This window comes from Triturus cristatus, chromosome 5_2, assembly GCF_964204655.1.
Source record: "Triturus cristatus chromosome 5_2, aTriCri1.1, whole genome shotgun sequence".
In the NCBI taxonomy this organism is placed as follows: domain Eukaryota; kingdom Metazoa; phylum Chordata; class Amphibia; order Caudata; family Salamandridae; genus Triturus; species Triturus cristatus.
This window is the reverse complement of record NC_140588.1, coordinates 467,420,374-467,445,747: the sequence shown is the minus strand read 5'-3', so window position 1 is coordinate 467,445,747 and position 25,374 is coordinate 467,420,374. Positions and strand designations below refer to the sequence as shown.

Here is a 25,374-nt window from a genome sequence, read left to right as displayed (position 1 = left end):
CCGATGACCCACCGGCGCCGAAAAAGTCCACGGCCGCCTCTACAAACCTAGTCGGCGCTAAGGCCTCGAAAGCGCTTCAAGTGCGAACCGTTGCAGCACAAGGCAGCAAAACCCAAACGGTCCTCCAGGACACGTCGGGCTCCGGCCCACCAAAAGCTCAAGCAGCCTCTTCGGCGCCAGCCAACATAACTTTTGGCCTGCCGCCATCCACGATCCCGAAAATGTTCCAACTCAGGACACGGGTCACCCACACCACGGTTACACCTGCTGAGACGTCTCCGTCACATTACATCGACGCCAATACCGGCAGGATGATTATCCATGACCGGAGGATAACTTCGGAGCCACCCTTGGACCCTTTCAGGATCCCACTAAAAAGAAAGCTGCCTGTGGACTCAGAACCTGTGCTTTGCGAATCTTTCGACTCGCCCTACCAGGATCCTCTATCATTCTCTCCCACACACTCCGACACGGATGCGTTGGCAGACTATATGGATGACCAAGTCCCTTACCACGGAGACATGGACCCTGATGACCAACAGGACCCTGATCAAACTTGGGGCGACCCTGCAGACCCCAGTGCACCTCTAGATGCACAGGACCCACAACTCTATGGAGCGAAAACATCTCCCACAGAGGACACTGCAGCGTTCAACGCTCTTATTGAACGTGCTGCGAATAATCATGGAGTGCAGCTTCACTCTGACACCGTGGAAGACTACTTCCTTATGGACACTTTCGCTTCCTCAGAAAGGCATGTAAAGACTCTGCCCATGTTGAAAGGGGTCCTCAAACCAGCCAAGGACATCTTCAAGGAACCCACCAGGGCAAGGGTGATAAACCCCAGGATCGACAAAAAGTACAGATCAGCACCTGGGGACCCTACTTACATCAGAGGCCAATTACCTCTCGACTCCATTGTCGTTGCGAATGCTCGCAAGAGGGCACACTCGCAAACGACAGGTGACGCTCCTCCCCCGGACAAAGAGTCCAAGGTGTTAGAGACCTCTGGCAAGCGAGTTGCCGCCCAGGCTGCCAACATATGGCGCATAGCCAACACTCAAGCGCTCCTCGCTCGCTACGATAGAGCGCACTATGACACATTGGAGCAACTACTCCAACATCTCCCTGACCCGTTCAAAGAAGGTGCAGAAATTCTTATCAGAGAGGGACAGCTACTCACAAATGCTTCCATCAAGTGTGCACTAGATGCTGCAGACACGGCTGCCAGGGCCATAAACACAAGCGTCATGCTGCGACGACATGCCTGGTTGCGAATCTCCGGGTTCAAACCTGAGGTGCAAAATAATATACTAAACCAACCTGTCAACCCCGACTATTTATTCGGGCCGGAGGTTGACACAGCCCTTGAGAAAATAAAAAAGGACACGGACACTGCAAAGTCCATGGGGGCTCTCCAGACTCAGTCCTTTCGGAGCAGCTCCTTTCGTCGCCCCGGAAATAGAGGAGCAGGTAGAGGACAGGGGTCACAGCAGACATACAACAAGGGCAATACCCAAACCACCTACGATAAGAACACCCGGGGTGGATATCGTGGCTCCAGTACAAAGGGCAGAGGACGCGGCTACGGCAACACCAGGTCCTCCCCCAAGAACAAGCAGTGACGCCCTCTCCCTTCCTCCCGACCACATAACACCTGTCGGGGGAAGGCTACAAAGGTTCCTGTCCACGTGGAACTCCATCACCACGGACAGGTGGGTCAAAGATATTGTCAAATACGGTTACTGTCTAGAGCTAACCTCCACTCCACCCACAATACCTCCAAGAAACCGTCCTATGTCCTCAGAGCACTTAACGCTCTTACAGCAAGAGGTGCAAAGTATGCTTCTAAAAGGCGCTATAGAGGTCGTACCCGTCCACGAGCAAGGTACAGGAGTGTACTCCCTCTACTTTTTAATACCGAAAAAGGACGGGTCACTCAGACCTATACTAGACCTAAGACCCCTGAACCGGTACATTCTTTCCGAGCACTTTCACATGCTCACTCTCCAGCAAGTCCTTCCGCTTCTCAAGCAGGGAGACTTCCTGGCCACACTGGACCTCAAGGATGCGCATTTCCACATACCCATTCACCCCTCACACAAAAAATACCTCAGGTTCACTGTTCAGGGACAGCACTATCAATTCAAAGTCCTGCCCTTCGGCGTGACAACAGCACCCAGGGTTTTCACAAAGTGCCTAGCTACTGTGGCGGCACATCTACGGAGGCAGCGCCTGCCATCAAAGCATTCTTGGAAGGACTCAGACGAGTCATTCCACCAAGCCACCCACCGGCTCCAATGTGGAACCTCAACCTGGTCCTCACACGCCTGATGGGTCCACCCTTTGAACCTCTCCACTCATGCGAGATTCAATTCCTCACCTGGAAAGTAGCTTTCCTGGTAGCGATCACTTCTTTAAGAAGAGTTAGTGAACTCCAGGCACTAACAGTTCAAGAGCCATTTATACAGGTTCATGCCAACAGGGTCGTACTACGTACCAACCCCAAATTCATTCCCAAGGTAATATCGCAGTTCCACATGAATCAAACTATTGAACTGCCCGTTTTCTTCCAAAACCCACAAACTGTCGCGGAAAGGGCACTCCACACACTAGATGTCAAAAGGGCCCTCATGTATTACATCGACAGGACCAAACCCTTTAGGAAGACAAAACAACTGTTCGTTGCCTTTGCCCCACACCACAAAGGTAACGCCATCTCCAAAGCAGGGATAGCCAGATGGATAGTTAAGTGTATCCAAATTTGTTATCAAAAGGCTAAACGCACATTAACTATTCCCCCACGAGCCCACTCAACACGTAAGTTAGGGGCCTCCATGGCTTTTCTAGGAAATATTCCCCTGCATGATATATGTAGAGCAGCCACCTGGTCCACTACACACACATTTACCAAACACTATTGTGTAGATGTGCAATCAAAACAGCAGGCAGCTGTAGGACAGGCTGTTCTCAAAACCCTTTTTCAGACCGCTGCAGCTGGCACTGGTAGCCGCCGCTAATAGAGGGCACTGCTATATATTCTATGCACAGATATGAATTCAGCAGCCCACATGCCTCGAACTGAATATGCTACTTACCAGTATGCATCTGTTCTTGGCATGTAGGGCTGCTGACATTCATATCGCCCTCCCTCCTCCCCGGCGCCTGTAGCAGCTGCAGCTCTCAGAATTACTGTAAGCATGGCCATCACTTTTTTGTATCTACTCCATCACTGCCACAATGGCGAAAAACAATCTGAGGATGGAGAGGATGCCCATGCGCACTGTAGTCCAGGGGAGGAGTCACCTATCCAAGGATACTTCGAAGACTCTTCCAGGACAACAACGTGCAGACATCCGGACCCAACACTAGGCGGCGATCTATGCACAGATATGAATGTCAGCAGCCCTACATGCCAAGAACAGATGCATACTGGTAAGTAGCATATTCAGTCCAGAGCATTGCAAACACTCCATTGGTTGCCTGTTGCTCGGCGGATTGAGTTTAAGGTGCTCTGCCTGGCCTTTAAAATTTTGAAAGGCATGGCTCCACCTATTCTCATGAACCTTCTGACTCCATATGTCCCCTCTCGCTCTTTGAGATCGATGGGCCAGAATTTGGCTGTTGTTCCTCGCTTTTTGCTGAGCAGGATTGGAGGCCGCTCCTTCCGAGTAGTAGCCGCTAAGCTTTGGAACGCTCTCCCTAATGACATCCGTGCTTTGGAAGATTTAACCAGGTTCAGACGTGTCATCAAAACTTTTCTTTTTAATAAAATCAACTGACTATGTTGCATTTTGTGATGTGTTTACCTTTCTTGGCGCCAGGACGCCCCTTTGCTGGGGCAGCTGTGCGCGGTATAAAAACCATTAACATAACATAACATCGCATAAGTCTCTCAACCTCCTTTGTGTCTCCTAAAATAACCCGTGCAATGGAGCCAGCACAACCCTTTTATAGATGGGACTGGACTTCTATTCCTGTAAAGCACAGCTGCTGTTTTGCCCATCACCTAGGGATGAGAGTATGGCCTTTAATTTATGGTTTCCATAAGTGATTCTGATTGGGGACAAGGTGAGCTGCAGTGCTCTTTTGCGTTCTTGCTCGTCCAACACTCAACTACGGCCTGGACATTGACATTGTGAGCCACAGAATGGAACCCATAGCCTCAGTTCCCCAGAACCATGTCCAGTCAAGAGTCCAGTTCTTCCAGCTAAGGACTTTCTGTGACAAAATGGTATTTTTGTTTTGCAGCCTTAAACAAACTTTATGACGCTTTCATCTCTCTGGGTGCTAGCTAGCAGTTCGTTTTTAGTCTTATTAATTGGGGGGTGGGGTGTTGGATTTAAAAAGTACTGTTAATATTGATTCCCCCTCCTTTCTCAATGATCCACAGTTACAACCCCATAACTGTTTGGGTGTTCAGGAAATGCCTAAAAACTGTCCATAAATGGATAGTATATATTGGACTTTGGTTGGCACAGTTTCTGAAATTACATTTCATCTTAGACCCACAAATTTTGTATGAATGAACCTTTGATTAGGAAAACAATTACTTAAACGTGTGAGTAATATTTTCTTTGTGTGATGCACATTTATTTGTAATGATTGAGTTGTAGGAAAAATATGCCTATATAAAACTTGCATTTTGAACACTTACTGATGTGTAACCGTGCATTTATTTTGTTTTGTAACAGAGGCCAGATTAAGCTTGCGGACTTCGGACTTGCTAGGTTGTATAGTTCTGAAGAAAGGTAAGACTGCAGTTAAAGTTTGTGAAGAAAACCTATTTCAGTGCAGTATAAATGTATTTATTTGGATGGTTTTGTATAATCACTAAAATAATTCTTACCTAAAGTATATTTATGCAGTGCACCTTTGAATAATCTTGGGATGATTTAGTTTGGTTGATTCGATGTTGGTCAGTGTAAGACATTTGATTTAAACGGCATTGCACCCCCCCCCCCCCCCCGAAATAATGAAGGAGTACAAGTGTAATTTGTTTTGGACTTTGGGTTAACATGTTCTTTGTGAATGAATAAATGATTGATATCTCTGGACATTGGAGTTTGTTCAGAAAGATAGTTATTTAAGCAAAGTTCATTACGCAGCAAAATTAGTTAGGCATAATTTCGTAAATAACCTATTCAAATGTAGTTGCTGTAACTGGAATTTTGTTTCTGAACCTTGCAAAGTAGCCTTCAAGACGTGTGCTTTTGGGATACTAAGTTTTACTTCACCTCACCTTAATATCCTGTGATGAAAGTTCACTTTTATTGCTGTCCTTTACAGTGTCATTCTAGCCCGAGCGGATTGGAAGCAGAACCAGATGTTACACTTTTTCAGGCATTAGGAGATTGTGAGAAGCTGGGTTTATGTTGCAGTGCCTCCCCCCACCCCCACACTTTTTGCCAGGCTACTGATGCACTTTGACTTGATGTTCCCTAGCTCCCTGCCAATCGGTTTCCCAGGGCCTGTGTTCTTCCCCAAATCTAACCTGTTGGAAACCGGGCAACCGGGTTAGCAGTCACCAGGTTCCCAGCACAGTGGTAGCTTGGCTCGAGCGGTTGGGGTTCAGGCACCGTGTTAAGTGTACGTCACACCCTCACAATAACCATGCGTTCATCCGTTCCAAAAACGACACTACTCCGTAAAAATAATGCAAGTCAAATTGAAAATATATATGTCTTTATCTTATTTTCTCTTAGTTGCAGGTTTCATAACATAAATACAATACAATGGGATTTTCCTTCAAAAGAGCAGGTCAAATAAATAATACTACTTAGGAATTTCAATAAATAGGGTCAGGTCATCATTACACAAAGAATAAATAGATGTGCAATAAATACAGATGGCAAATAAATAGTCAGACAATAAATACAGTGCAGGAATAAATTAGTGGATGACAATAAATAAAGCACCTCAATAAATAAGGTAAAACAATCAATGACAGTTACAGTTCAAATCATTTACATGAGGTCACTTGGTCCTACTTTGCCCATACACAACTTAAGGACACTTGGATGGCATGGGGGTGTCCCACCTAGATTGATCAAGGCTGGGGCCTAAGCTGAGGCAGAACACGAGTAACCTAAAGATCTGGCCCTCCAAACCACACAACCCTTTATGGAGGTCACTGTACCAGTCTCAGTTCACCCCTGGCACTCCCAGGCTGGTTCTAGCACCCCTTTAGCCCCTAGAATGGTCTTTTAGGGCTCCACGGGGCCTCAGACGCCCCCTCTACCACTTACTGTCCTTTTCAAGATGATCGGCTCCGCTCGGTACCGCGTCGACGCCGTGAGGCGGCTCCGGATCGATGTCGCTGGGCGGTCTCGACTCGATGTCGTTGGGCGGTCTCGATGTCGCTGGGCGGCCTCGGCTCGATGTCGCTGGGCGGTCTCGACTCGATGTCGCTGGACGGCCTCGTCTCGATGTCGCCTTCCGGCGTCGCAGGGACTCGGACTCCCCACTTCCTGGTGTCTCCGGAGTGCGAACTCCACTCCCGACCTCCGGCGCGCTTCACCTCAGTCTCCAGCGACTCCGGTGGGCGGACTTCACTCCCCCGTCAACGCCTCACCTCGACCTCAGGTGATTCCCGACTCGACCTCCGGCGCCTCTCCACGACTTCCGTCGGCGCCCTCACTCGACCTCGGGTGACTCCTTACTCGACCTCCGGCACCTCTCCACGAACTCCGAAGGCGCCCTCACCTCGACCTCGGGTGAATCTCCACTCAACCTCCGGTGCCTCTCCACGACCTCCGTCGGTGCCCTCACTCGACCTCTGGCGGCTCCGGGTACGACGTCTGCTTTCTGTCAGCGCCGCTTCTCTACTTCCGGCCCCAGGTCTCCAGGCTTCTCGACGTCAGGACTCCAGGAGGACACTGCTGAACTGGTCAGGAGCTTGCTGTTCTTCTTCTTTAAGGCCTGTTCCAAATATTCAGTCCTTTAAGATGGTTCTTCTGATCTTGATCCCACACAGGGCTTTAGGCTGGGCTTGGTCAGTAGGGACTAGCATCAAGGGTGGGTTTCTGGACCCCACTCCAAGCACTGGTTTCCACCCCTGCTGCCTCACTCCGACCTCCTTCTATCTCTGTCATCTCTCTTCTCCAGTCAGATGCCAACTGCCACTCTGAGATGGCCTCCCAACATTCTAAACTGCCTCCCACTGTCACAGGGTTCTAGAATGTTCCAGGAGGTTCTGGTGATATCACAGGTGACAATGGGTGGCCACCATTTTGTGTCTCAGGCCCTCAGACAGAAGTTCCAGGGGTAGGGAAAATGGCTCCCTGACCCTGCATCAAAACGAAAAAGTCTGGTGGTTCCCAAAAAGGAAAAATTATAACAGGGTTTGAGGCAAAAGTGGGACAAAATAAATAATGATGAGGAGGGACCACCCAAAGGGCTGACAGGTCTAACACGCGTCCCCCCCCAGCTGAAAGTGGGGAGAGCTACCCAACCCCTTGGGAGTTCTCATCACTAAGGCGGAAATACCTTGAGAGACCGTCTGCATTGGCGTGGTCCACTCCAGGCCGATGTTCCACCTGAAAGTCCATTCCCTGTAGGGAGATAGACCACCTTAGCAACTTGGGATTCTCCCCCTTCATCTGCATCAGCCAACGAAGGGGTCTGTGGTCGGTCTGAACTAGGAAGTGCGAGCCAAACCGGTATGGCCGCAACTTCTTCAGAGCCCATACCACTGCAAAGGCTTCACGCTCTATTGCACTCCACTTCTGTTCCCTGGGAAGTAGTCTCCGGGATAGGAAGACCACGGGTTGATCCAGACCCTCTTCATTGAGTTGTGATAACACTACCCCAATGCGATGTTCCGATGCATCCGTCTGGACAATGAACTCCTTGGAAAAATCTGGGGCCCTTAAGACCGGGGCCTCGCACATGGCTTGCTTCAGTTTCACAAAGGCCTGCTGACAAGCCTCCGTCCAGACTACCCGTCGAGGTTGCTTCTTGGACGTAAGCTCCGTGAGGTGTGCCACAATGGTCCCGTACCCCTTCACGAAGCGGCGGTAATATCCTGTGAGGCCCAGAAAAGCTCGGACCTCAGTCTGAGTCTTGGGGGGTTCCCAGGCCATGATAGCCTCAATTTTCGCCTGGAGGGGTTGCACCGCTCCCCTACCCACCAAGTGTCCAAGGTACACTACCGACCCCTGCCCGATCTGGCATTTACTGGCCTTGATCGTTAAACCAGCGTGTTTCAGGGCCTGGAGAACAGCTTGCAGGTGACGCAAGTGATCCTCCCAGCTGTTACTGAAGACGGCAATGTCGTCCAGATAAGCAGCAGAGAAACTCTCCATTCCAGTGAGGATCTGGTTCACCAGATGCTGAAACGTGGCAGGTGCGTTCTTGAGCCCAAAGGGCATCACGCAGAACTGGTAGTGGCCCTTGGGCGTGGAGAAGGCTGACCTTTCCTTAGCTCCATCAGTCAGAGAGATCTGCCAGTACCCAGAAGTAAGGTCAAAGGTACTCAGATATTGGGCAGCTCCCAGCCGGTCAATCAGTTCATCCGCCCTCTGGATCGGATGAGCATCAGTCTTGGTTACTGAGTTCAGTCCCCGGTAGTCCACACAGAACCTCAGTTCCGGTTGGGCACCCGGTGGTACAGCTTTTGGTACTAATACCACCGGACTGGACCAGGGGCTGCTAGAAGGTTCAATCACTCCTAGCTCCAGCATCTTAGTGACTTCACTGTGAATACTGGCCTTCACTTTGTCTGTCATCCGGTAGATCTTTGACTTCACAGGTGGGCTGTCTCCTGTGTCCACGTCATGGACGCACAGGTGAGTCCTACCCGGAACAAGGGAGAACAACGAAGAGTACTGCCCCAGGACCTGGCGGCAGTCCTCCTGCTGTTCAGGAGTTAGGGACGGGGAGAGAATCACTCCCTCCACCAACCCATCCTTCTCTTGAGACGCAAATAAGTCGGGGAGAGGCTCGCTTTCCACGTCCTCTGCTCCGTCAGTCACCATTAACAATATGACTTCGGGCCTCTCATGGTGGGGTTTGAGGCGGTTGGCATGCAGCACCCGTAGGGGCTGACGAGGGGTCTTCAGATCCACCAAGTAGGTAGCCTTACCCTTCTTCTCCAACACCTCAAAGGGTCCTGACCAGCGATCCTGGAGGGCGCTAAGCTCTCCTGGTTCGATCACCCACACCTTCTGGCCAGGCTCCAACTCCACCGGGTGAGCATTGTGGTCATACCACGCCTTCATCACTGCTTGGCTGGCTTCCAAGTTGTCAAGCTTGCTTCCACAACTTAGCCATTTGGCTCCGGAATGCCAGCATGTAGCTCACCACGTCCTGGGGAAGCTTTCTGGGAGTTCTTTCCCATCCGTCTCTCACCAGGCTGAGAGGTCCACGCACAGGGTGCCCATACAAAAGCTCGAAGGGGCTGAAGCCCACTCCCTTCTGTGGCACTTCCCTGTAGGAAAACAATAGACAGGGTAGGAGGACGTCCCATTTCCTCCGCAGGCTTTCAGGCAGACTTCTGATCATGCCTTTCAAGGTCTTCTTGAACCTCTCCACCAGACCATTGGTCTGGGGGTGGTAAGGAGTGGTGAACCGGTAGGTCACTCCACACTCCTTCCACATCGCCCGCATATATGCTGATATGAAGTTGGTCCCCCTGTCGGACACAACTTCCTTGGGAAAACCCACTCGGGTAAAGATTCCCATCAGGGCCCTAGCCACAACAGGTGCAGTAATGGTCCTCAGAGGTATAGCCTCTGGGTACCGTGTGGCATGATCCACCAAAACCAGGATAAACCTGTGACCAGCTGTAGTAGGCGGATCTAACGGACCCACAATGTCGATGCCCACCCTTTCAAAGGGGGTGCTAACGACAGGAAGTGGTTCCAGGGGAGCTTTCAGCTTCACCCCTGTTTTCCCACTGGCTTCACAAGACACGCACGTCCGGCAGTAGGTGTCGGACGACACTTTCATTTGAGGCCAATAAAAGTGTGGGACAAGCCGGGCAAAGGTCTTGTCTGGCCCCAGGTGTCCTGCCAAGGGGATCTCATGAGCCAATCCCAAGAGAAAGGCTCGGTAACGTTGAGGGACAACCAAGGCCCGTGACGATCCGTGCATGGGTGCCTTGGGTTCACTGTAGAGGAGGCAATCCTCCCAGTAAATGTGGTAGTTCCCCTCAACGTTCCCTGCTGCCTGGGCTTCGGCCTGTCGCCTCAGTCCCTCAAGGGTAGGACACTCCTTCTGGCCCTTGCAGAATTCCTCCCTGGTCGGCCCTCCCTCCACGTGCCACTCGGCCTGGATGGGTAGGTTCTCCAGTTCGGTAACATCCCTCCCCCCGCGGACTCCTGGTCCACCACCTCCGGTGGCCTATCCGTCACACGGGGCGCGGGTGCCGAGGCAGGCTCCTCCTGCCTTCGGTTCTTCCCTTGATTGGCAGCCGGCGGTGCCTTTGTTCCAGGCTCCCTTCTAAACTAACTCCCCCCTCCGGGTAGTCACAGACCTGGTGCTGACACAGGCCCAGTCAGGTGTACCCAGCATCTCCGTATGAGTCCGGTATTCCACCTCCTTCCAAGCATTATGCTCCATGTCATTCCCCAGCAGACAATCGACTGGCACGGCAGGGCTTATGGCAACTCGAAGCGACCCTGCAACCCCTTCCCATTCAAATGGAACCTCGGCCACCGGATAGTGGCCCATTCTGCCGTCAGCCATCGCGGCAGGGTGGAGCACATCGGGAATCACCTGCTCTGGAGACACCAGTTGGCTACGTACCATAGTCATACTGGCTCCTGTGTCTCTCAGAGCCTCCCCTCTTTGGCCGTTGATGGTGACCCACTGCCCATACTTTGTGGTATTTGCGGGCACCTGGATCTTAGGAACCATCTCCCGTTCTCCCATGGACACTAAAGTGACACCCACCCACTCCCTTCCCTTACCTAAAGGCATCTCCTCCCCGAGCACTACACTAGCTACTCCGGGGGCCTTTCCTCCGATGGGAGGGGGTGGTCTTTTTGGGCATTTCACATCTCCCTTATAGTGTCCGACACCACCGCACTCAAAGCAATGGACAACCCTTGGCAGCTGACTCTGGCCAGGATTAGGGTTTCTGGGTGGGTTAGCCCTAGGGGTGAATCCCTTTCCCTTCCCTTGGGAACTATTTTGGGGGCCTTTAGAGAATTCCGTTTTCTTTTCCCCTCCCTCTTTCTTCTGGGGGGCGCCCTGTCCGGTCTTTTGAGAGTCCCCTCCAGTCCCCCTTGTGGACACCCGGGTACTAGCCCAAATGTCCGCCTCCTCAGCAAGCTTCCGGGGATTGGTCAGCTTGCTATCCACCAGGTGTTGACGCAGTTCAGGGAAACATTTTTCGAGCAGGTGTTCCTTCAACATCAAATCAAACAACCCCTCGTAGTCCCTCAGCTCACTGCCCTGTATCCAACCCTCTAGTGCCTTCTTTGCATAGTCCAGGAAATCCACCCAATTCTGTGTGCCCAGTTTGTGGCTACCCCGGAACTTCTGTCTGTACTTCTCGGATGTTAGTCCAAACTTCCTCACGAGCGCCACTTTCATGGTGGGGTAGTGGGTCTGCTCATCCTGCTCCAGGGCCAATAATGTATCCCTGCCAGCTGGAGGCATGTATTTATACAATCCCCCTCCCCAATATTTCTCTGGAACCCCATGGACTCTTAATGAGATCTCATAGGCCGCTAGCCACTTGGCGATATCATCACCCGCACTATAACTAGCTACTATGTCTTTTGGCAAATAGGGTTTGGGTTCCCTGGTGATTTCTCTTTCTTCGCTGCCACCATTAGGAACAGGGTGTGCCCCGACCCGTAGGATCTGGAGATCTATCTCCCTGAGCCTCAACTCGTGAGCCATCCTCCGTTCCTCCTTTTCTTTCTCCAGCTTCGCCAATTCCCATGTGAGCTGTCTTTTCTCCCTCCGGTCAGTGAATTCTGCTTCTAATAAGCCGTTGCTAGAGACACTGCTGCCCTTCCTTGAAAGTGTTCTGGGCCCTGCTACTAGGTTCCCCACCTCAGGTTGGTACAAACCAGCCCCCTCGCTGTTAGGCTCTCCATCCCTGTCCTCCTTCTCAACCTTACTTTCTCGTCGTGCCTCCCCCCAAGCTGGTCTGGAGTTCACCCTTCTTTGCACCTTGGGGACAAAACACCCCCTCTCTCTGACAAAATTCTCTGAGTTGGGCCACAGTGTAAGTTTCCACATCCTCCAATACAAACTCCATTTTGCCCACTCAGGATAGAAGACAGTTGCTTACAGAAGCTATGCAGGGGGGTACCTTTTGTAATACCTCCTCCCACCACCAGAAGTAAATTTGGAAAAAACAAAACTCAAAATTAGGAAGTCCGCTTGGAGAAAACTCCCGGTGTAGGCCTATGGACTACCCACAGTTATTGTCGAGTAGACGCAAGCACAGCTCAATCCCACCACTGAACACCAATTTTATGTTGGAAACCGGGCAACTGGGTTAGCAGTCACCAGGTTCCCAGCACAGTGGTAGCTTGGCTCGAGCGGTTGGGGTTCAGGCACCGTGTTAAGTGTACGTCACACCCTCACAATAACCATGCGTTCATCCGTTCCAAAAACGACACTACACCGTAAAAATAATGCAAGTCAAATTGAAAATATATATGTCTTTATCTTATTTTCTCTTAGTTGCAGGTTTCATAACATAAATACAATACAATGGGATTTTCCTGCAAAAGAGCAGGTCAAATAAATAATACTACTTAGGAATTTCAATAAATAGGGTCAGGTCATCATTACACAAAGAATAAATAGATGTGCAATAAATACAGATGGCAAATAAATACAGTCAGACAATAAATACAGTGCAGGAATAAATTAGTGGATGACAATAAATAAAGCACCTCAATAAATAAGGTAAAACAATCAATGACAGTTACAGTTCAAATCATTTACATGAGGTCACTTGGTCTTACTTTGCCCATACACAACTTAAGGACACTTGGATGGCATGGGGGTGTCCCACCTAGATTGATCAAGGCTGGGGCCTAAGCTGAGGCAGAACAAGAGTAACCTAAAGATCTGGCCCTCCAAACCACACAACCCTTTATGGAGGTCACTGTACCAGTCTCAGTTCACCCCTGGCACTCCCAGGCTGGTTCTAGCACCCCTTTAGCCCCTAGAATGGTCTTTTAGGGCTCCACGGGGCCTCAGACGCCCCCTCTACCACTTACTGTCCTTTTCAAGATGATCGGCTCCGCTCGGTACCGCGTCGACGCCGTGAGGCGGCTCCGGATCGATGTCGGTGGGCGGCCTCGACTCGATGTCGCTGGGCGGCCTCGACTCGATGTTGCTGGGCGGCCTCGACTCGATGTCGCTGGGCGGCCTCGACTCGATGTCGCTGGGCGGTCTCGACTCGATGTCGCTGGGCGGCCTCGGCTCGATGTCGCTGGACGGCCTCGTCTCGATGTCGCCTTCTGGCGTCGCAGGGACTCGGACTCCCCACTTCCTGGTGTCTCCGGAGTGCGATCTCCACTCCCGACCTCCGGCGCGCTTCACCTCGACCTCAGGTGATTCCGGACTCTACCTCCGGCGCCTCTCCACGACTTCCGTCGGCGCCCTCACTCGACCTCGGGTGACTCCTTACTCGACCTCCGGCGCCTCTCCACGACCTCCGTCGGCGCCCTCACCTCGACCTCGGGTGAATCTCCACTCGACCTCCGGTGCCTCTCCACGACCTCCGTCGGCGCCCTCACTCGACCTCTGGCGGCTCCGGGTACGACGTCTGCTTTCTGTCAGCGCCGCTTCTCTACCTCCGGCCCCAGGTCTCCAGGCTTCTCGACGTCAGGACTCCAGGAGGACACTGCTGAACAAGAGCTTGCTGTTCTTCTTCTTTAAGGCCTGTTCCAAATATTCAGTCCTTTAAGATGGTTCTTCTGATCTTGATCCCACACAGGGCTTTAGGCTGGGCTTGGTCAGTAGGGACTAGCATCAAGGGTGGGTTTCTGGACCCCACTCCAGGCACTGGTTTCCACCCCTGCTGCCTCACTCCGACCTCCTTCTATCTCTGTCCTCTCTCTTCTCCAGTCAGATGCCAACTGCCACTCTGAGATGGCCTCCCAACCTTCTAAACTGCCTCCCACTGTCACAGGGTTCTAGAATGTTCCAGGAGGTTCTGGTGATATCACAGGTGACAATGGGTGGCCACCATTTTGTGTCTCAGGCCCTCAGACAGAAGTTCCAGGGGTAGGGAAAATGGCTCCCTGACCCTGCATCAAAACTAAAAAGTCTGGTGGTTCCCAAAAAGGAAAAATTATAACAGGGTTTGAGGCAAAAGTGGGACAAAATAAATAATGAGGAGGGACCACCCAAAGGGCTGACAGGTCTAACATAACCCAAACCCAATTGGCATCTCTGGCCACAGTTCAGCCCCTGGTAAATGGTACCCAGGGCACTGTGACCAGGCACGACCTCTAAGGTCTGCAGCAGTTATTGTGCCACCCTTCGAGGCCCTGTACCTTTACACTCACACACTGCCTTTGCAGGCTGCGTGTTTTGGTGCAGAACAAAGTGAAGTCGACAAAGCACACATCCCTGTGTGCCATGCCTGCAACCCACTGCCCTGGCATAGATCAGTCACCCCTCTAACTAAGTGCCCTATACCAGTGGTGAGAGTACAGGTGCATGAGCCCTGTACCCCTACAGTGTCTAAGCCAATTCTTAGACCGTGTAAGTGCAGTAATGCCATTTAGAGTATATGGTTCTGGAAGTTTGTCATTACGAACTTCACAGCACCGTAATGGATTTACCAAAAACTGGGAAGTTTGGTATTAAACTCCTCCGCACATTAAACCTACACTGATGCCAGTGTGGGATTTAATAAAAAAAGCCGTTAGAGGGCATCTTAGAGGTGTCCCCTGAAAAATGATCAGCCGCAGGTGGGTTCTTTGACTGGTACACCCCAACCTGCCACCACAAGGACCCCTAGGGGGTGGGAGCCTTCGCTCCCTGAGCCCAGAAACAAAGCCTTTCCTGGGCAGAGGTGTTCACACCTCCCCCAGGCCAGGAAGAGTCATCTGTGACCAGCGTGCTTCAAAGGCCTGGTAGCCTTTGTAATGCGACCCCCAGTTCGAGGCATGTGGGCTGCTGAATTCATATCTGTGCATAGATCGCCGCCTAGTGTTGGGTCCGGATGATTGCACATTGTTGTCCTGGAAGAGTCTTCGAAGTATCACGAGATAGGTGGCTCCTCCCCTGGACTACAGTGCGCATGGGCATCCCCTCCATCCTTAGATTGTTTTTTTCCGCCATTGAAGTTCAGGGAGAGATGTCGGATCCGGCGTCGGAGCGTGAATCCGACTATGATGCCGAAGACGAACATATAATAGATGAAGAGGAGGATGACGTCGTCGTACAGGTAGGAGACGACGAAGAGGCCCTTGGGGCCGAGGAGGATGGCTCGGAAAATGAGCTAGGCCCTCAGGTCGCCACAGGGCCGAAGGAGGCACTCGATAAGGCTCAGGTCGCGGGATCGCCACAAGGCCTTACCCAAGATCATTCCTCTCGTTCTTCTGCCCCGCATAAACGCCCGGCGTCGAACTATCCTAAAGAGCCATCGGTATCCAAAGCGCCATCACTCGATCACCGAGAATCGAAACTGAAGGCAACGGCATCTAAACTGAAAGTAAAAGTCTCTCCACGGCAACAAGGCCTCGAAGCACTCTGAGCCGAAGACACAAAAGACGGCTGTCGACGCCAAGAGAGGTCATGGGGACGTCGAGCCACGGGCGGCGCCGAAACTCAAAGCCAAGGTTGCCGACCCGAAGGTATCGGCGCCAAAGAGCGTCAACACCAATATGGAGAACGGCCATCGAGAGCCAACCCATCCCACTATTCCTGTCCAGAGGACGTAGTCTGGTACGGGGCTTGATGCCACAACGAAGGTGTCGAAGGACCGTGTCCAATCCACGACGCCATCTCCCTTTGTCAAGCAGAAGGTGTCGGAATCGTTATTACGCATCCACGACAAGGCTTCCACAACGGTTGCGAAGACAGCCCCGCAGCCGAAACCGGTCAGCGCGATTCACAACGCGTCGACGCATATCAAGTTCGGCCTCCCACCAGCGGTGCGACCGAAGATGTTCGACGCAAAGAAGGGTATCGACCCGCAAGAAGCTATCGACCCGAAGAAAACTGTCAATGCACCAACAGGAATACACATGGGACAGAGACCTGTTGCAGTGCCTCACGAAGATGAGGTTCCGAGGCAGTTTATCGACACCACCACTGGTAGACTTTCCATATACAAACGGAAAATCGTAACAGAGACACCAATGGAGCCATACAAGATTCCATTGAAAAAGAAGAGAACCACATCACCAGTTCTGGTGGAACACATTCAATTTGGCACCCCAGAAACTCATTCGTTCTCACCCACACACTCTGATACGGATGCTGGAGATGATGGTGATGCTGAGGGCACTTATCCTGTGGATACTGACCCTGAGGACCAAAACCAACCTTGGGTGGACAATACGGATGCAGGGGACACACATACTGCTCCGGATACACAGGCATATGTGGCAAAAACATCTCCTACAGAGGACACTGCTGCTTTCAATGCCTTAATTGAAAGAGCCGCCAACAATCATGATGTACAGCTCCACACTGATACTATTGAGGACGACTTTCTAATGGATACCTTCTCTACTTCAGAAAGATCTGTGAAGACTCTGCCCATGCTGAAGGGGGTCCTGAAACAGGCTAATGATATTTTCAAGGAGACCACTAGGGCGAGAGTCCTTAACCCTAGAATTGAAAAAAAAACAATATAGGCCAGCTCCAGTGGACCCTGCCTACATAAAGGGACAGTTACCTTTAGACTCATTGGTGGTTTCCAATGCTCAGAAGAGAGCCAACTCACAGACGGGTGATGCTCCTCCCCCCGACGAGGAGTCTAAGGTCTTGGAAACATCGGCAAAAAGGGTTGCTGCACAGGCAGCTAACATCTGGAGAATTGCCAACACTCAGGCACTTCTGGCTCGATACGGCAGGGCGCATTATGATACCCTGGAGACACTGCTGCAGCACCTCCCAGATCAGTATAAAGAAGGAGCGGAGACACTCATTTGAGAAGGGAAGCTCGTAAGTAACGCTTGCATTAAATGCGCTCTTGACGCAGCTGACACTGCAGCTAGGGCTATCAACACCAGCGTCCTGTTACGAAGGCATGCTTGGTTGAGAATCTCGGGATTCAAACCCGAGATACAAACAACTATCCTCAATCAACCGGTCAACCCTAACTCCCTCTTTTGCGCCGAAGTTGACACCACCCTAGAAAAAATCAAAAAAGATACAGAGACTTCAAAGTCTATGGGGGCTCTGCAGTCCCAGCAGTTTCGGAGTGGGTCCTTTCGTCGCTCTAGCAACAGAGGACCATTTAAACCCCAGAACTCCCAACAGTCGCAGTACAATAAAGGAGGTACACAGCCCACCTATAACAAAAATAGTAGAGGTGGATACCGTGGAAACAACATCAAAGGCAGAGGCCGAGGAAACAACAGCTCCAGGTCCTCCGCCACCATCAAACAGTGACGCCTTGTCACTGCCCCCCAACCACGTAACACCTGTCGGGGGGAGACTACAGAGGTTCCTGCCAGTCTGGGAATCCATTACTACAGACAGGTGGGTGAGAGAAATTATCCAGTACGGTTATTGTCTGGAGTTCACATCCACTCCACCCAACATACCACCAAGACACCGTCATATGTCCGCAGAGCACTTGCACTTATTCCAACAAGAGGTTCTCAGTATGCTCCAAAAAGGAGCCATAGAACTCGTGCCTGCAAAGGAACAAGGATCAGGGGTGTACTCACTGTATTTCCTGATCCCCAAAAAAGATGGATCTCTCAGACCCATACTAGATCTAAGACCTCTAAACCGTTACATTCTATCAGAGCACTTTCACATGCTCACTCTGCAACAAGTGCTGCCGTTGCTCAGTCAGGGAGACTTTCTCGCAACATTGGACCTCAAGGATGCGTATTTCCATATTCCCATACACCCCTCACACAGAAAGTATCTCAGGTTCACTGTTCTCAATCAGCATTACCAGTTCAAAGTCCTCCCTTTCGGGGTAACGACGGCACCCAGGGTGTTCACCAAATGCCTGGCAACAGTGGCGGCACACTTAAGGAGACAGCACATACATGTCTATCCTTATCTGGACGACTGGCTTATCCAGGGAAAGTCAGCCCAGCACTGTGCCAGCCACATGCCCACACCATTTACCTTCTTCACAGCCTGGGCTTCTCACTGAATTATCCAAAGTCCCACCTTCAACCCAACCACGTACAGCAGTACCTTGGCGCAACCATAGACACTCTGGTAGCCACGGCGCAGCCAAATTCAGTGAGGATCAACAGCATTCAGTTGCTCATAAAGAAATTCAGACCTCAACACTCACTCCCAGCAAGGGTGTTTATGCAGTTGATAGGCATGATGGCCTCCTGCATCCTCATAGTCCCACACGCAAGATTACATATGCGCCCGCTTCAGGAGTGCTTAGCACGTCTGTGGAATCAGGCCCACGGACAGTTAAAAGACCTAGTGTTGGTAAGCGGTCGGGCATACAACTCTCTGCATTGGTGGAATCCGCAAAACCTTTGCAAGGGCCGACCGTTCCAGGAGCCTGTTCCACAAATCATACTGACAGCGGACGCGTCTCTCCAGGGATGGGGAGCTCACATACTCAATTACACAGTGCAGGGACTATGGTCGACACAGCAAAGGAGGATGCACATCAACCTTTTGGAATTAATGGCGATCTTCCTTGCAATGAAGGCATTCAAGATACACTTGTGCAACAAGGTCGTGTTGATCCGAACGGACAACATGACCGCCATGTACTACATACAGAAGCAGGGAGGAACACACTCGCCACAGTTGTCTCATCTGGCTCAGAGCATGTGGAAGTGGGCCATTCAGAGGAACATCTTCCTCATGGCGGAACACCGCCCGGGCAAGGACAACCAGATGGCAGATCTGCTCAGCAGGCACAGCCACCAAATGCACGAGTGGGAGATACATCCATCAGTACTCCAACCGTACTTCCAACAGTGGGGTCATCCAGAGATAGACCTATTCGCCACAAGGGAAAACGCAAAATGCCAAAACTTTGCCGCCAGGTTCCCACATCCACAATCGCAAGGCAATGCAATATGGATGAACTGGTCCGGCAAATTTGCGTACGCTTTTCCCCCAGCACCATTAATGCCGCTAGTGGCACGCAAACTCAAGCAACACTCGATGACGCTCATCCTGGTTGCTCCAACGTGGGCACGGCAGCCATGGTACACCACTTTTCTGGAACTCTCCGTGGTACCGCATCAAAGGCTACGGCTCACACCCACACTTTTAACGCAGAGCCGTGGCGAGATTCAGCACCCAGATCCGCAACAGCTGAACCTGGCGATCTGGCTCCTGAGATCCTAGAATTTGGCTACCTAAACTTGCCTCCAGACTGTATGAATATCATCAAAGAGGCAAGGAGACCCACTACCAGAGCATGCTATGCGGCCAAGTGGAAGAGATTTGTCATGTATTGTAAAAATATTGACATAAATCCACTGGATGCGTCAACCCAGAACATTATCTGTAATTTATTACTTATACAGATGCAATCTAGCATACAATTCCATCCGTATCCATTTAACCGCACTGGCAGCTTACCTTCAGAACAGGCAGCACCTCTCACTTTTCAAAGTGCCTGCCATCAAAGCTTTCCTGGAGGGCCTCAAACGTGTGATTCCCCCTAGACACCCCCCGTCACCAGTCTGGAACCTAAATGTGGTCCTCACCAGACTGATGGGACCACCTTTTGAACCTCTACACTCCTGTGAGATTCAATTTCTAACCTGGAAAGTAGCTTTCCTCGTTGCCATTACTTCCTAAGACGAGTTAGTGAACTTCAGGCACTCGCCATTCAGGAGCCATTTATACAGGTTCATGCAAACAGGGTCGTGCTACGCACCAACCCTACTTTCATGCCCAAGGTAATTTCGCAGTTCCATATGAACTAATCTATAGAACTACCAGTGTTTTATCCTGAGAATGTAGCGGAGAGAATGCTCCACACACTTGATATAAAAAGAGCTCTCATGTACTATATTGATAGAACACAAACTTTCAGGAAGACAAAACAACTGTTTGTTGCCTTTTCCCCGCAGCACAAGGGCAACCCCATTTCCAAAGCAGGGATAGCTAGGTGGATCGTTAAATGTATACAGATTTGCTATGAAAAAGCTAAGCGCACACTAACTATTCCTCAAAGAGCCCACTCCACTAGAAAGTTGGGGGCCTCCATGGCTTTCCTGGGAAATATTCCTTTAGAGGAGATATGTAGAGCAGCCACATGGCCCACTATACATACCTTTACCAAACACTACTGTGTAGATGTACACTCGACAGCAAGCTGCTGTAGGACAGGCTGTTCTCAAAACTCTTTTTCAGACATTTGCAGCTGGCACGGGCAGCCGCCGCTAAACGGAGGGACTGCTATGTAATCTATGCACAGATATGAATTCAGCAGCCCACATGCCTCGAACTGATTATGCTACTTACCAGTATGCATCTGTTCTTGGCATGTAGGGCTGCTGACATTCATATCCCCCACCCTCCTCCCTGGCGCCTGTAGCAGCTGTAGCATTCAGTGATTTCTAGTTAGCATGGTCATCATTCACCGTATTACACTCCATCTATGCCACAATGGCGAAAAACAATCTAAGGATGGAGGGGATGCCCATGCGCACTGTAGTCCAGGGGAGGAGCCACCTATCTCGTGATACTTCGAAGACTCTTCCAGGACAACAATGTGCAATCATCCGGGCCCAACACTAGGCGGCGATCTATGCACAGATATGAATGTCAGCAGCCCTACATGCCAAGAACAGATGCATACTGGTAAGTAGCATAATCAGTCTCTCCTGCTATCCGGAGCAGGACCCCTTCCTGTCTCCCCTCCTTTTTGTCAGAAAGACAGGTGGAAAAAATTTGCCAGCCCAGGTGTGCCCACCTCTGCCAACCCCACCCCTCAGGTGGGGGAGGCTAGGTGAAGCCCACTCTTCAGTGCCCACCATCTTGCAGATGGCAGGTACTCCCCAATCAGGATTAGGGATCATGTTCACTCCCTCATGTGGGGTAAGCACACCCAGGGGGTAGGTACCCTAAGGTCAGTAACCCATTGGCTACTAACCTAGAGACCCCTAAAAACGCACCCTAAATACAGTATTTAGGGGGCAGCCCTGAACCTAGAAGGCAGCCAAGAACCTACAAGAAGAAAAGAAGGACCGAACAACCATGCCGAACCTAACAAGAGGAGGCCGCCCACTGACTTGGCCCTAGCCCTACTGTCCCCACCTCGAACCTGCTCCAGAGAAAATCCCTGTGTGTCCTGCAGCCAGCAACCTCGACCAACCCAGAGGACCTGCCTGCCTTCACTCCCAAGACGGTCTCCCGTGAACACCGGATTTGTTCAAACAGACTCCGGCTCCGCAAGGTTCGCGAGTTTGCACCACTCCGCACCCGATGGCCCAAGTTCGAGTGGCCCATCACCAAGAGGAGGTCTCCAGGGGATCCTGACCTGAGCTCTAGTGACCCCTGGCCTGCCTGAAGCCTCCAGCTGACGACTGCTGCCTCAAACCGGAAGGTCCCCCCAACCGCGACCAGGAGCTGGTACAAAGATCCGACCCTAAAAGGCACCCCTGCACCCAATGCCCCAGGGCTTTGGGTGGCACAACCGACGGTGCCTAACCAACCCCCAACTTACCTCTCCAAGTGGTGGTCGCACCCAGAAGACCTTCGTCCCCGAGCCTGCTGTGCTTTTGCAAACCAGAGACTCCCCATGGAAAGCTACAGGGCTTCCGACGCCAAAACAGCACTCTGCACCCGGCCGCCACAGTGCCGCTGACTGTACACCTTTTGTGCTGGCCCAAACCCCCATTTGCCCTGAACTTAAGTCAAGGAGCTTTGCTCCCACAACCCAGTGGCCTGCTCGTCAGCAGCCACGACCGGAGGCACCCTGTCCCCCATTGGATAACATTGGGCCGCCGCACTCTGCACCTGGACGCCCTAGTGCTGCTGAGGGTGTAACAAAAGTGCATCCTTGACCCTGGGGGACCCCTGAGTCTAACCCCAGAATACCAACTCCCACAACAAAGTACTTACCTTTGAACCGCTAACACTATGTTCGAGTCATATGAGCTGTAGATCATATACTGGGCCTAGATCGCCATCTAGTGTTGGGTCCGAATGTTTGTACTTTGTTTTTCTTAGAAGAAGTATTTTCCAGTCACGAGGTAGGCGACTCCTCCTTTCGGTGATAGTGCGCATGGGCATTGACTCCATTGTTAGATGTTTTTTTTCTGCCATCAGGTTCGGATGTGAACTGTTGCGCTCCGGTTCGGCACTGTTCTTAAGGCCCCCTTCAACGCGCAATCCACTACCTTTGATGGTATTGTTTATCGATCGCGTTTTCCCATTCTCCGTGTATCGTTTACACTCAAACCTTTGATCGGAAGATTCGTGGAAGGCGTTGGGCCTACCTACGCCGGAATCGGTAGCAGTCAATGGCATGGACTCCGTTCAAGTTATGTCCAGGGTGTCGCGCTAAGTTTCCGCACACCAACGTGTACGAAGTGTGACGCTCCGTGAACGTCCGGCTCAACGTCACAAAATGTACCAGCAAAGTGGCTCCACGCCAGATCTCCTCGAAGACTAGTCCGAACACGAAGAATCACAAGCGCAGGGAGCCGAAATGGAGGAGCATCACATCTCCTTGTCTGAAGCCGACTCTGATGCCGAAGACCTGACACCGGGACAACCGATCGCGAGTAAAGAGACTTCCTTACCCTACCCTCTCCTCCATAAAAAGGCGCCGGTCCCTCCTCTGCCTTCGGGCCAAGGTCCGTGCAGAGAGAAAGTTTCGAGCGCCCAGCCTTCGGGTTCGGCGCAGAAACATAAACAGCCTTTCGGCTCGGGCTCTACTCATCCCCACGCCAGTGCCGACCCGAAACCTTCGGCGTCAAAGCTAAACCCCTTCTGGTTTCCATGCCATTGGTGCATAAGGCTAAACCTTCGGAGCTGGAAACTTCAGGGACGAAACTTTAAACACCAAAACCGGCATCAAAAGAAAGTACTTCAACTACAGAGCCTCGGACCGATATTCTACCTTCGGATCTGAAATCGGAGATTGTGATTCATCCAGAAACAGAACATATTCCTGCCATACTTCCAGAAAAGAGTAAAATGGGCTTACTAGAAAACTACCACAGTCCTTGGAAAAGAAAAAATGTGGGTACTAACCCTTCTCCACCATACATTCCACCTTCATCACCCATTGATCCAAATTTACTCATTACACCTACACATTCTCCTCCACCCCAATCACCTGACCCACAGGATACAGGGGATGGGGGATATAGATGACTACACACCACAGAATACTGACCCATGGGATAATTATAATGCTGACCCTCAGCCAGATGATGACCCAACCTATATCCATCCAGACCTCCTCCTCCAGATGATATTTGATATATTGAACTAGTTAAGAGATGCGGAATATCATGGAGTAGAGCTTCATAAAGAGACTTCAGAGGAGGATATTTTATTTGACACACTAAGTTCATCTCGAAGGGCTACACAAATATTACCAATGTTAAAGGGTATGCTTAAACATACTGATATCTTTAAAGACACTGTAAAAGCTAGAATCATCACTCCCAGGGTAGAGAAAAAGTACAAATCTGTACCTAATGAACCTGTATATATCAAAGGACAGTTACCCTTGGACTCTCTGGTAGTTTCCAACGCTGGTAAAAGCGTTCATTCGCCAACATGTGAAGCCTCTCCTCCTGATAGTCCAAATTAATTGACGCTTTGGGCAAAAGGGTAGCGTCACAAGCAGCTAATCATTGGTGCATTGCCAATGCTCAAGCACTGTTGGCAAGTATGATGGCACTCATGATGAGCTTGAAAAGCTCATTGAATTTCTTCCTGATGAGCCAAAGTCTAGAGCTAGTGTCCTGATTCAAGAGGGTAAATCAATAACTAATACCTTTATCAGGTGTGCTCTAGATCAAGAAGACATAGCAGCTCGGGCAGTAAACACTATTGTACTGCTCCATAGACATGCTTGGTTAAGAATTTCAGGATTCAAGCCTGAGGTGCAAGCCTCTATTCCTAATCAACCCTTCGACAAAGAACACCTCTTTGGTCCAGCTGTCGATACATCACTAGAAAAGATGAAAAAGAATACTGAAGTTGCTAAGTCCATGGGGGCCTTACAATCGCCTTCCAACAGAGGATCCTTTTGTCGCTCATCTTACAGGGACGGCTCCAAAAATGTGTCTACAGACAATCTCTCCTCCTCTTTCAAGGGCAACAATCAGTCGCCCTCATCAGAAGGTTATTTTAGAGTTGGATATAGGACAGCGGCCACGGGTCCATTCTGGACTTCAGACTCTTAAACTTGTTTGTCCATCAGTACAAGCACAGAATGCTTTACCTTGTCCATAGCCTTATGACCTTGAATGCAAAAGACTGGATGTGTCACTGGTTCTCCAGAACGCCGATTTTCACTTCCTAATCCTTAAAGCATACCTTACAGCATACAGGCATTACCTCAGCCTGGAAACCCATCACCATATGAGCCTATTCCTCAACCTCAGAAGAGTTCTGGTTCTTAAACTACTGTGTAGGATGGCCTCATGCATTGCTTCTGCTGTCACATGCTTGGAGGAGGATGGAGTACTTCGGGCAGCATTGTTTCCATTACCAAAGGAGCCTTGTCAACTGGTGGATATATCGTTAAACCTCAAAATGGTAGTCCCTGTTGTCCTCCTCAATTGCTGGCCACCATTGTAGTTGATTTCTTCTTGCTGTACTATGCGGTCAGCTGGGGCTTTTAACATTCCAAGACCGTTGGCCCCAGGCAGAACAACCTCTGCTCATAAGTGTTCTGGAGCCGCAGGCCGTTAACTTAGCCATAGTTGTTTCTCCCCTCCAACTCTGGTCATGCTGTGCAAGTTTTTTCTTGCACATTACTGCCACTGTATATTACCTCAAAAGACCAAGCACAAAGTTTGTTGATCCTGTGCTGGGAGGCCTTGTTCTTATGGCAATGGTCTCTGAAATTAGAAAATTGTCTGAGCAGCAGCTCATCTGGCGGGGCTCTTTATGATTCAAATCTGTTTTTATTTGTTTTTGCAAAGAACACAGAACTTTAACTCTCACCTACGTCCAATGTCCGGTGAGAGGGAGAGCATATTGAGGTGACACAGGAGGGAAGAATAACTAGTAGGGTATTGAAGGTCGAGTGGAGGGTGTTCGGGAGGGGAGTAGTACAGGGGAAGGTTT

The 25,374-nt window shown here is 50.8% G+C and overlaps 1 protein-coding gene across 3 annotated transcripts in view; it reads left to right on the top strand.

Annotated features, from left to right (window-relative positions):
- Positions 1-25,374, top strand: part of CDK13 (cyclin dependent kinase 13) — an 807,643-nt gene that overhangs the window by 482,512 nt on the left and 299,757 nt on the right. For all 3 annotated transcript variants that reach the window (XM_085607435.1, XM_085607434.1, XM_085607433.1), the window contains exon 9: positions 4,695-4,751. In XM_085607435.1, coding sequence (XP_085463561.1) covers positions 4,695-4,751 — 57 coding nt within the window. The remainder of the gene's footprint in view (positions 1-4,694; positions 4,752-25,374) is intronic.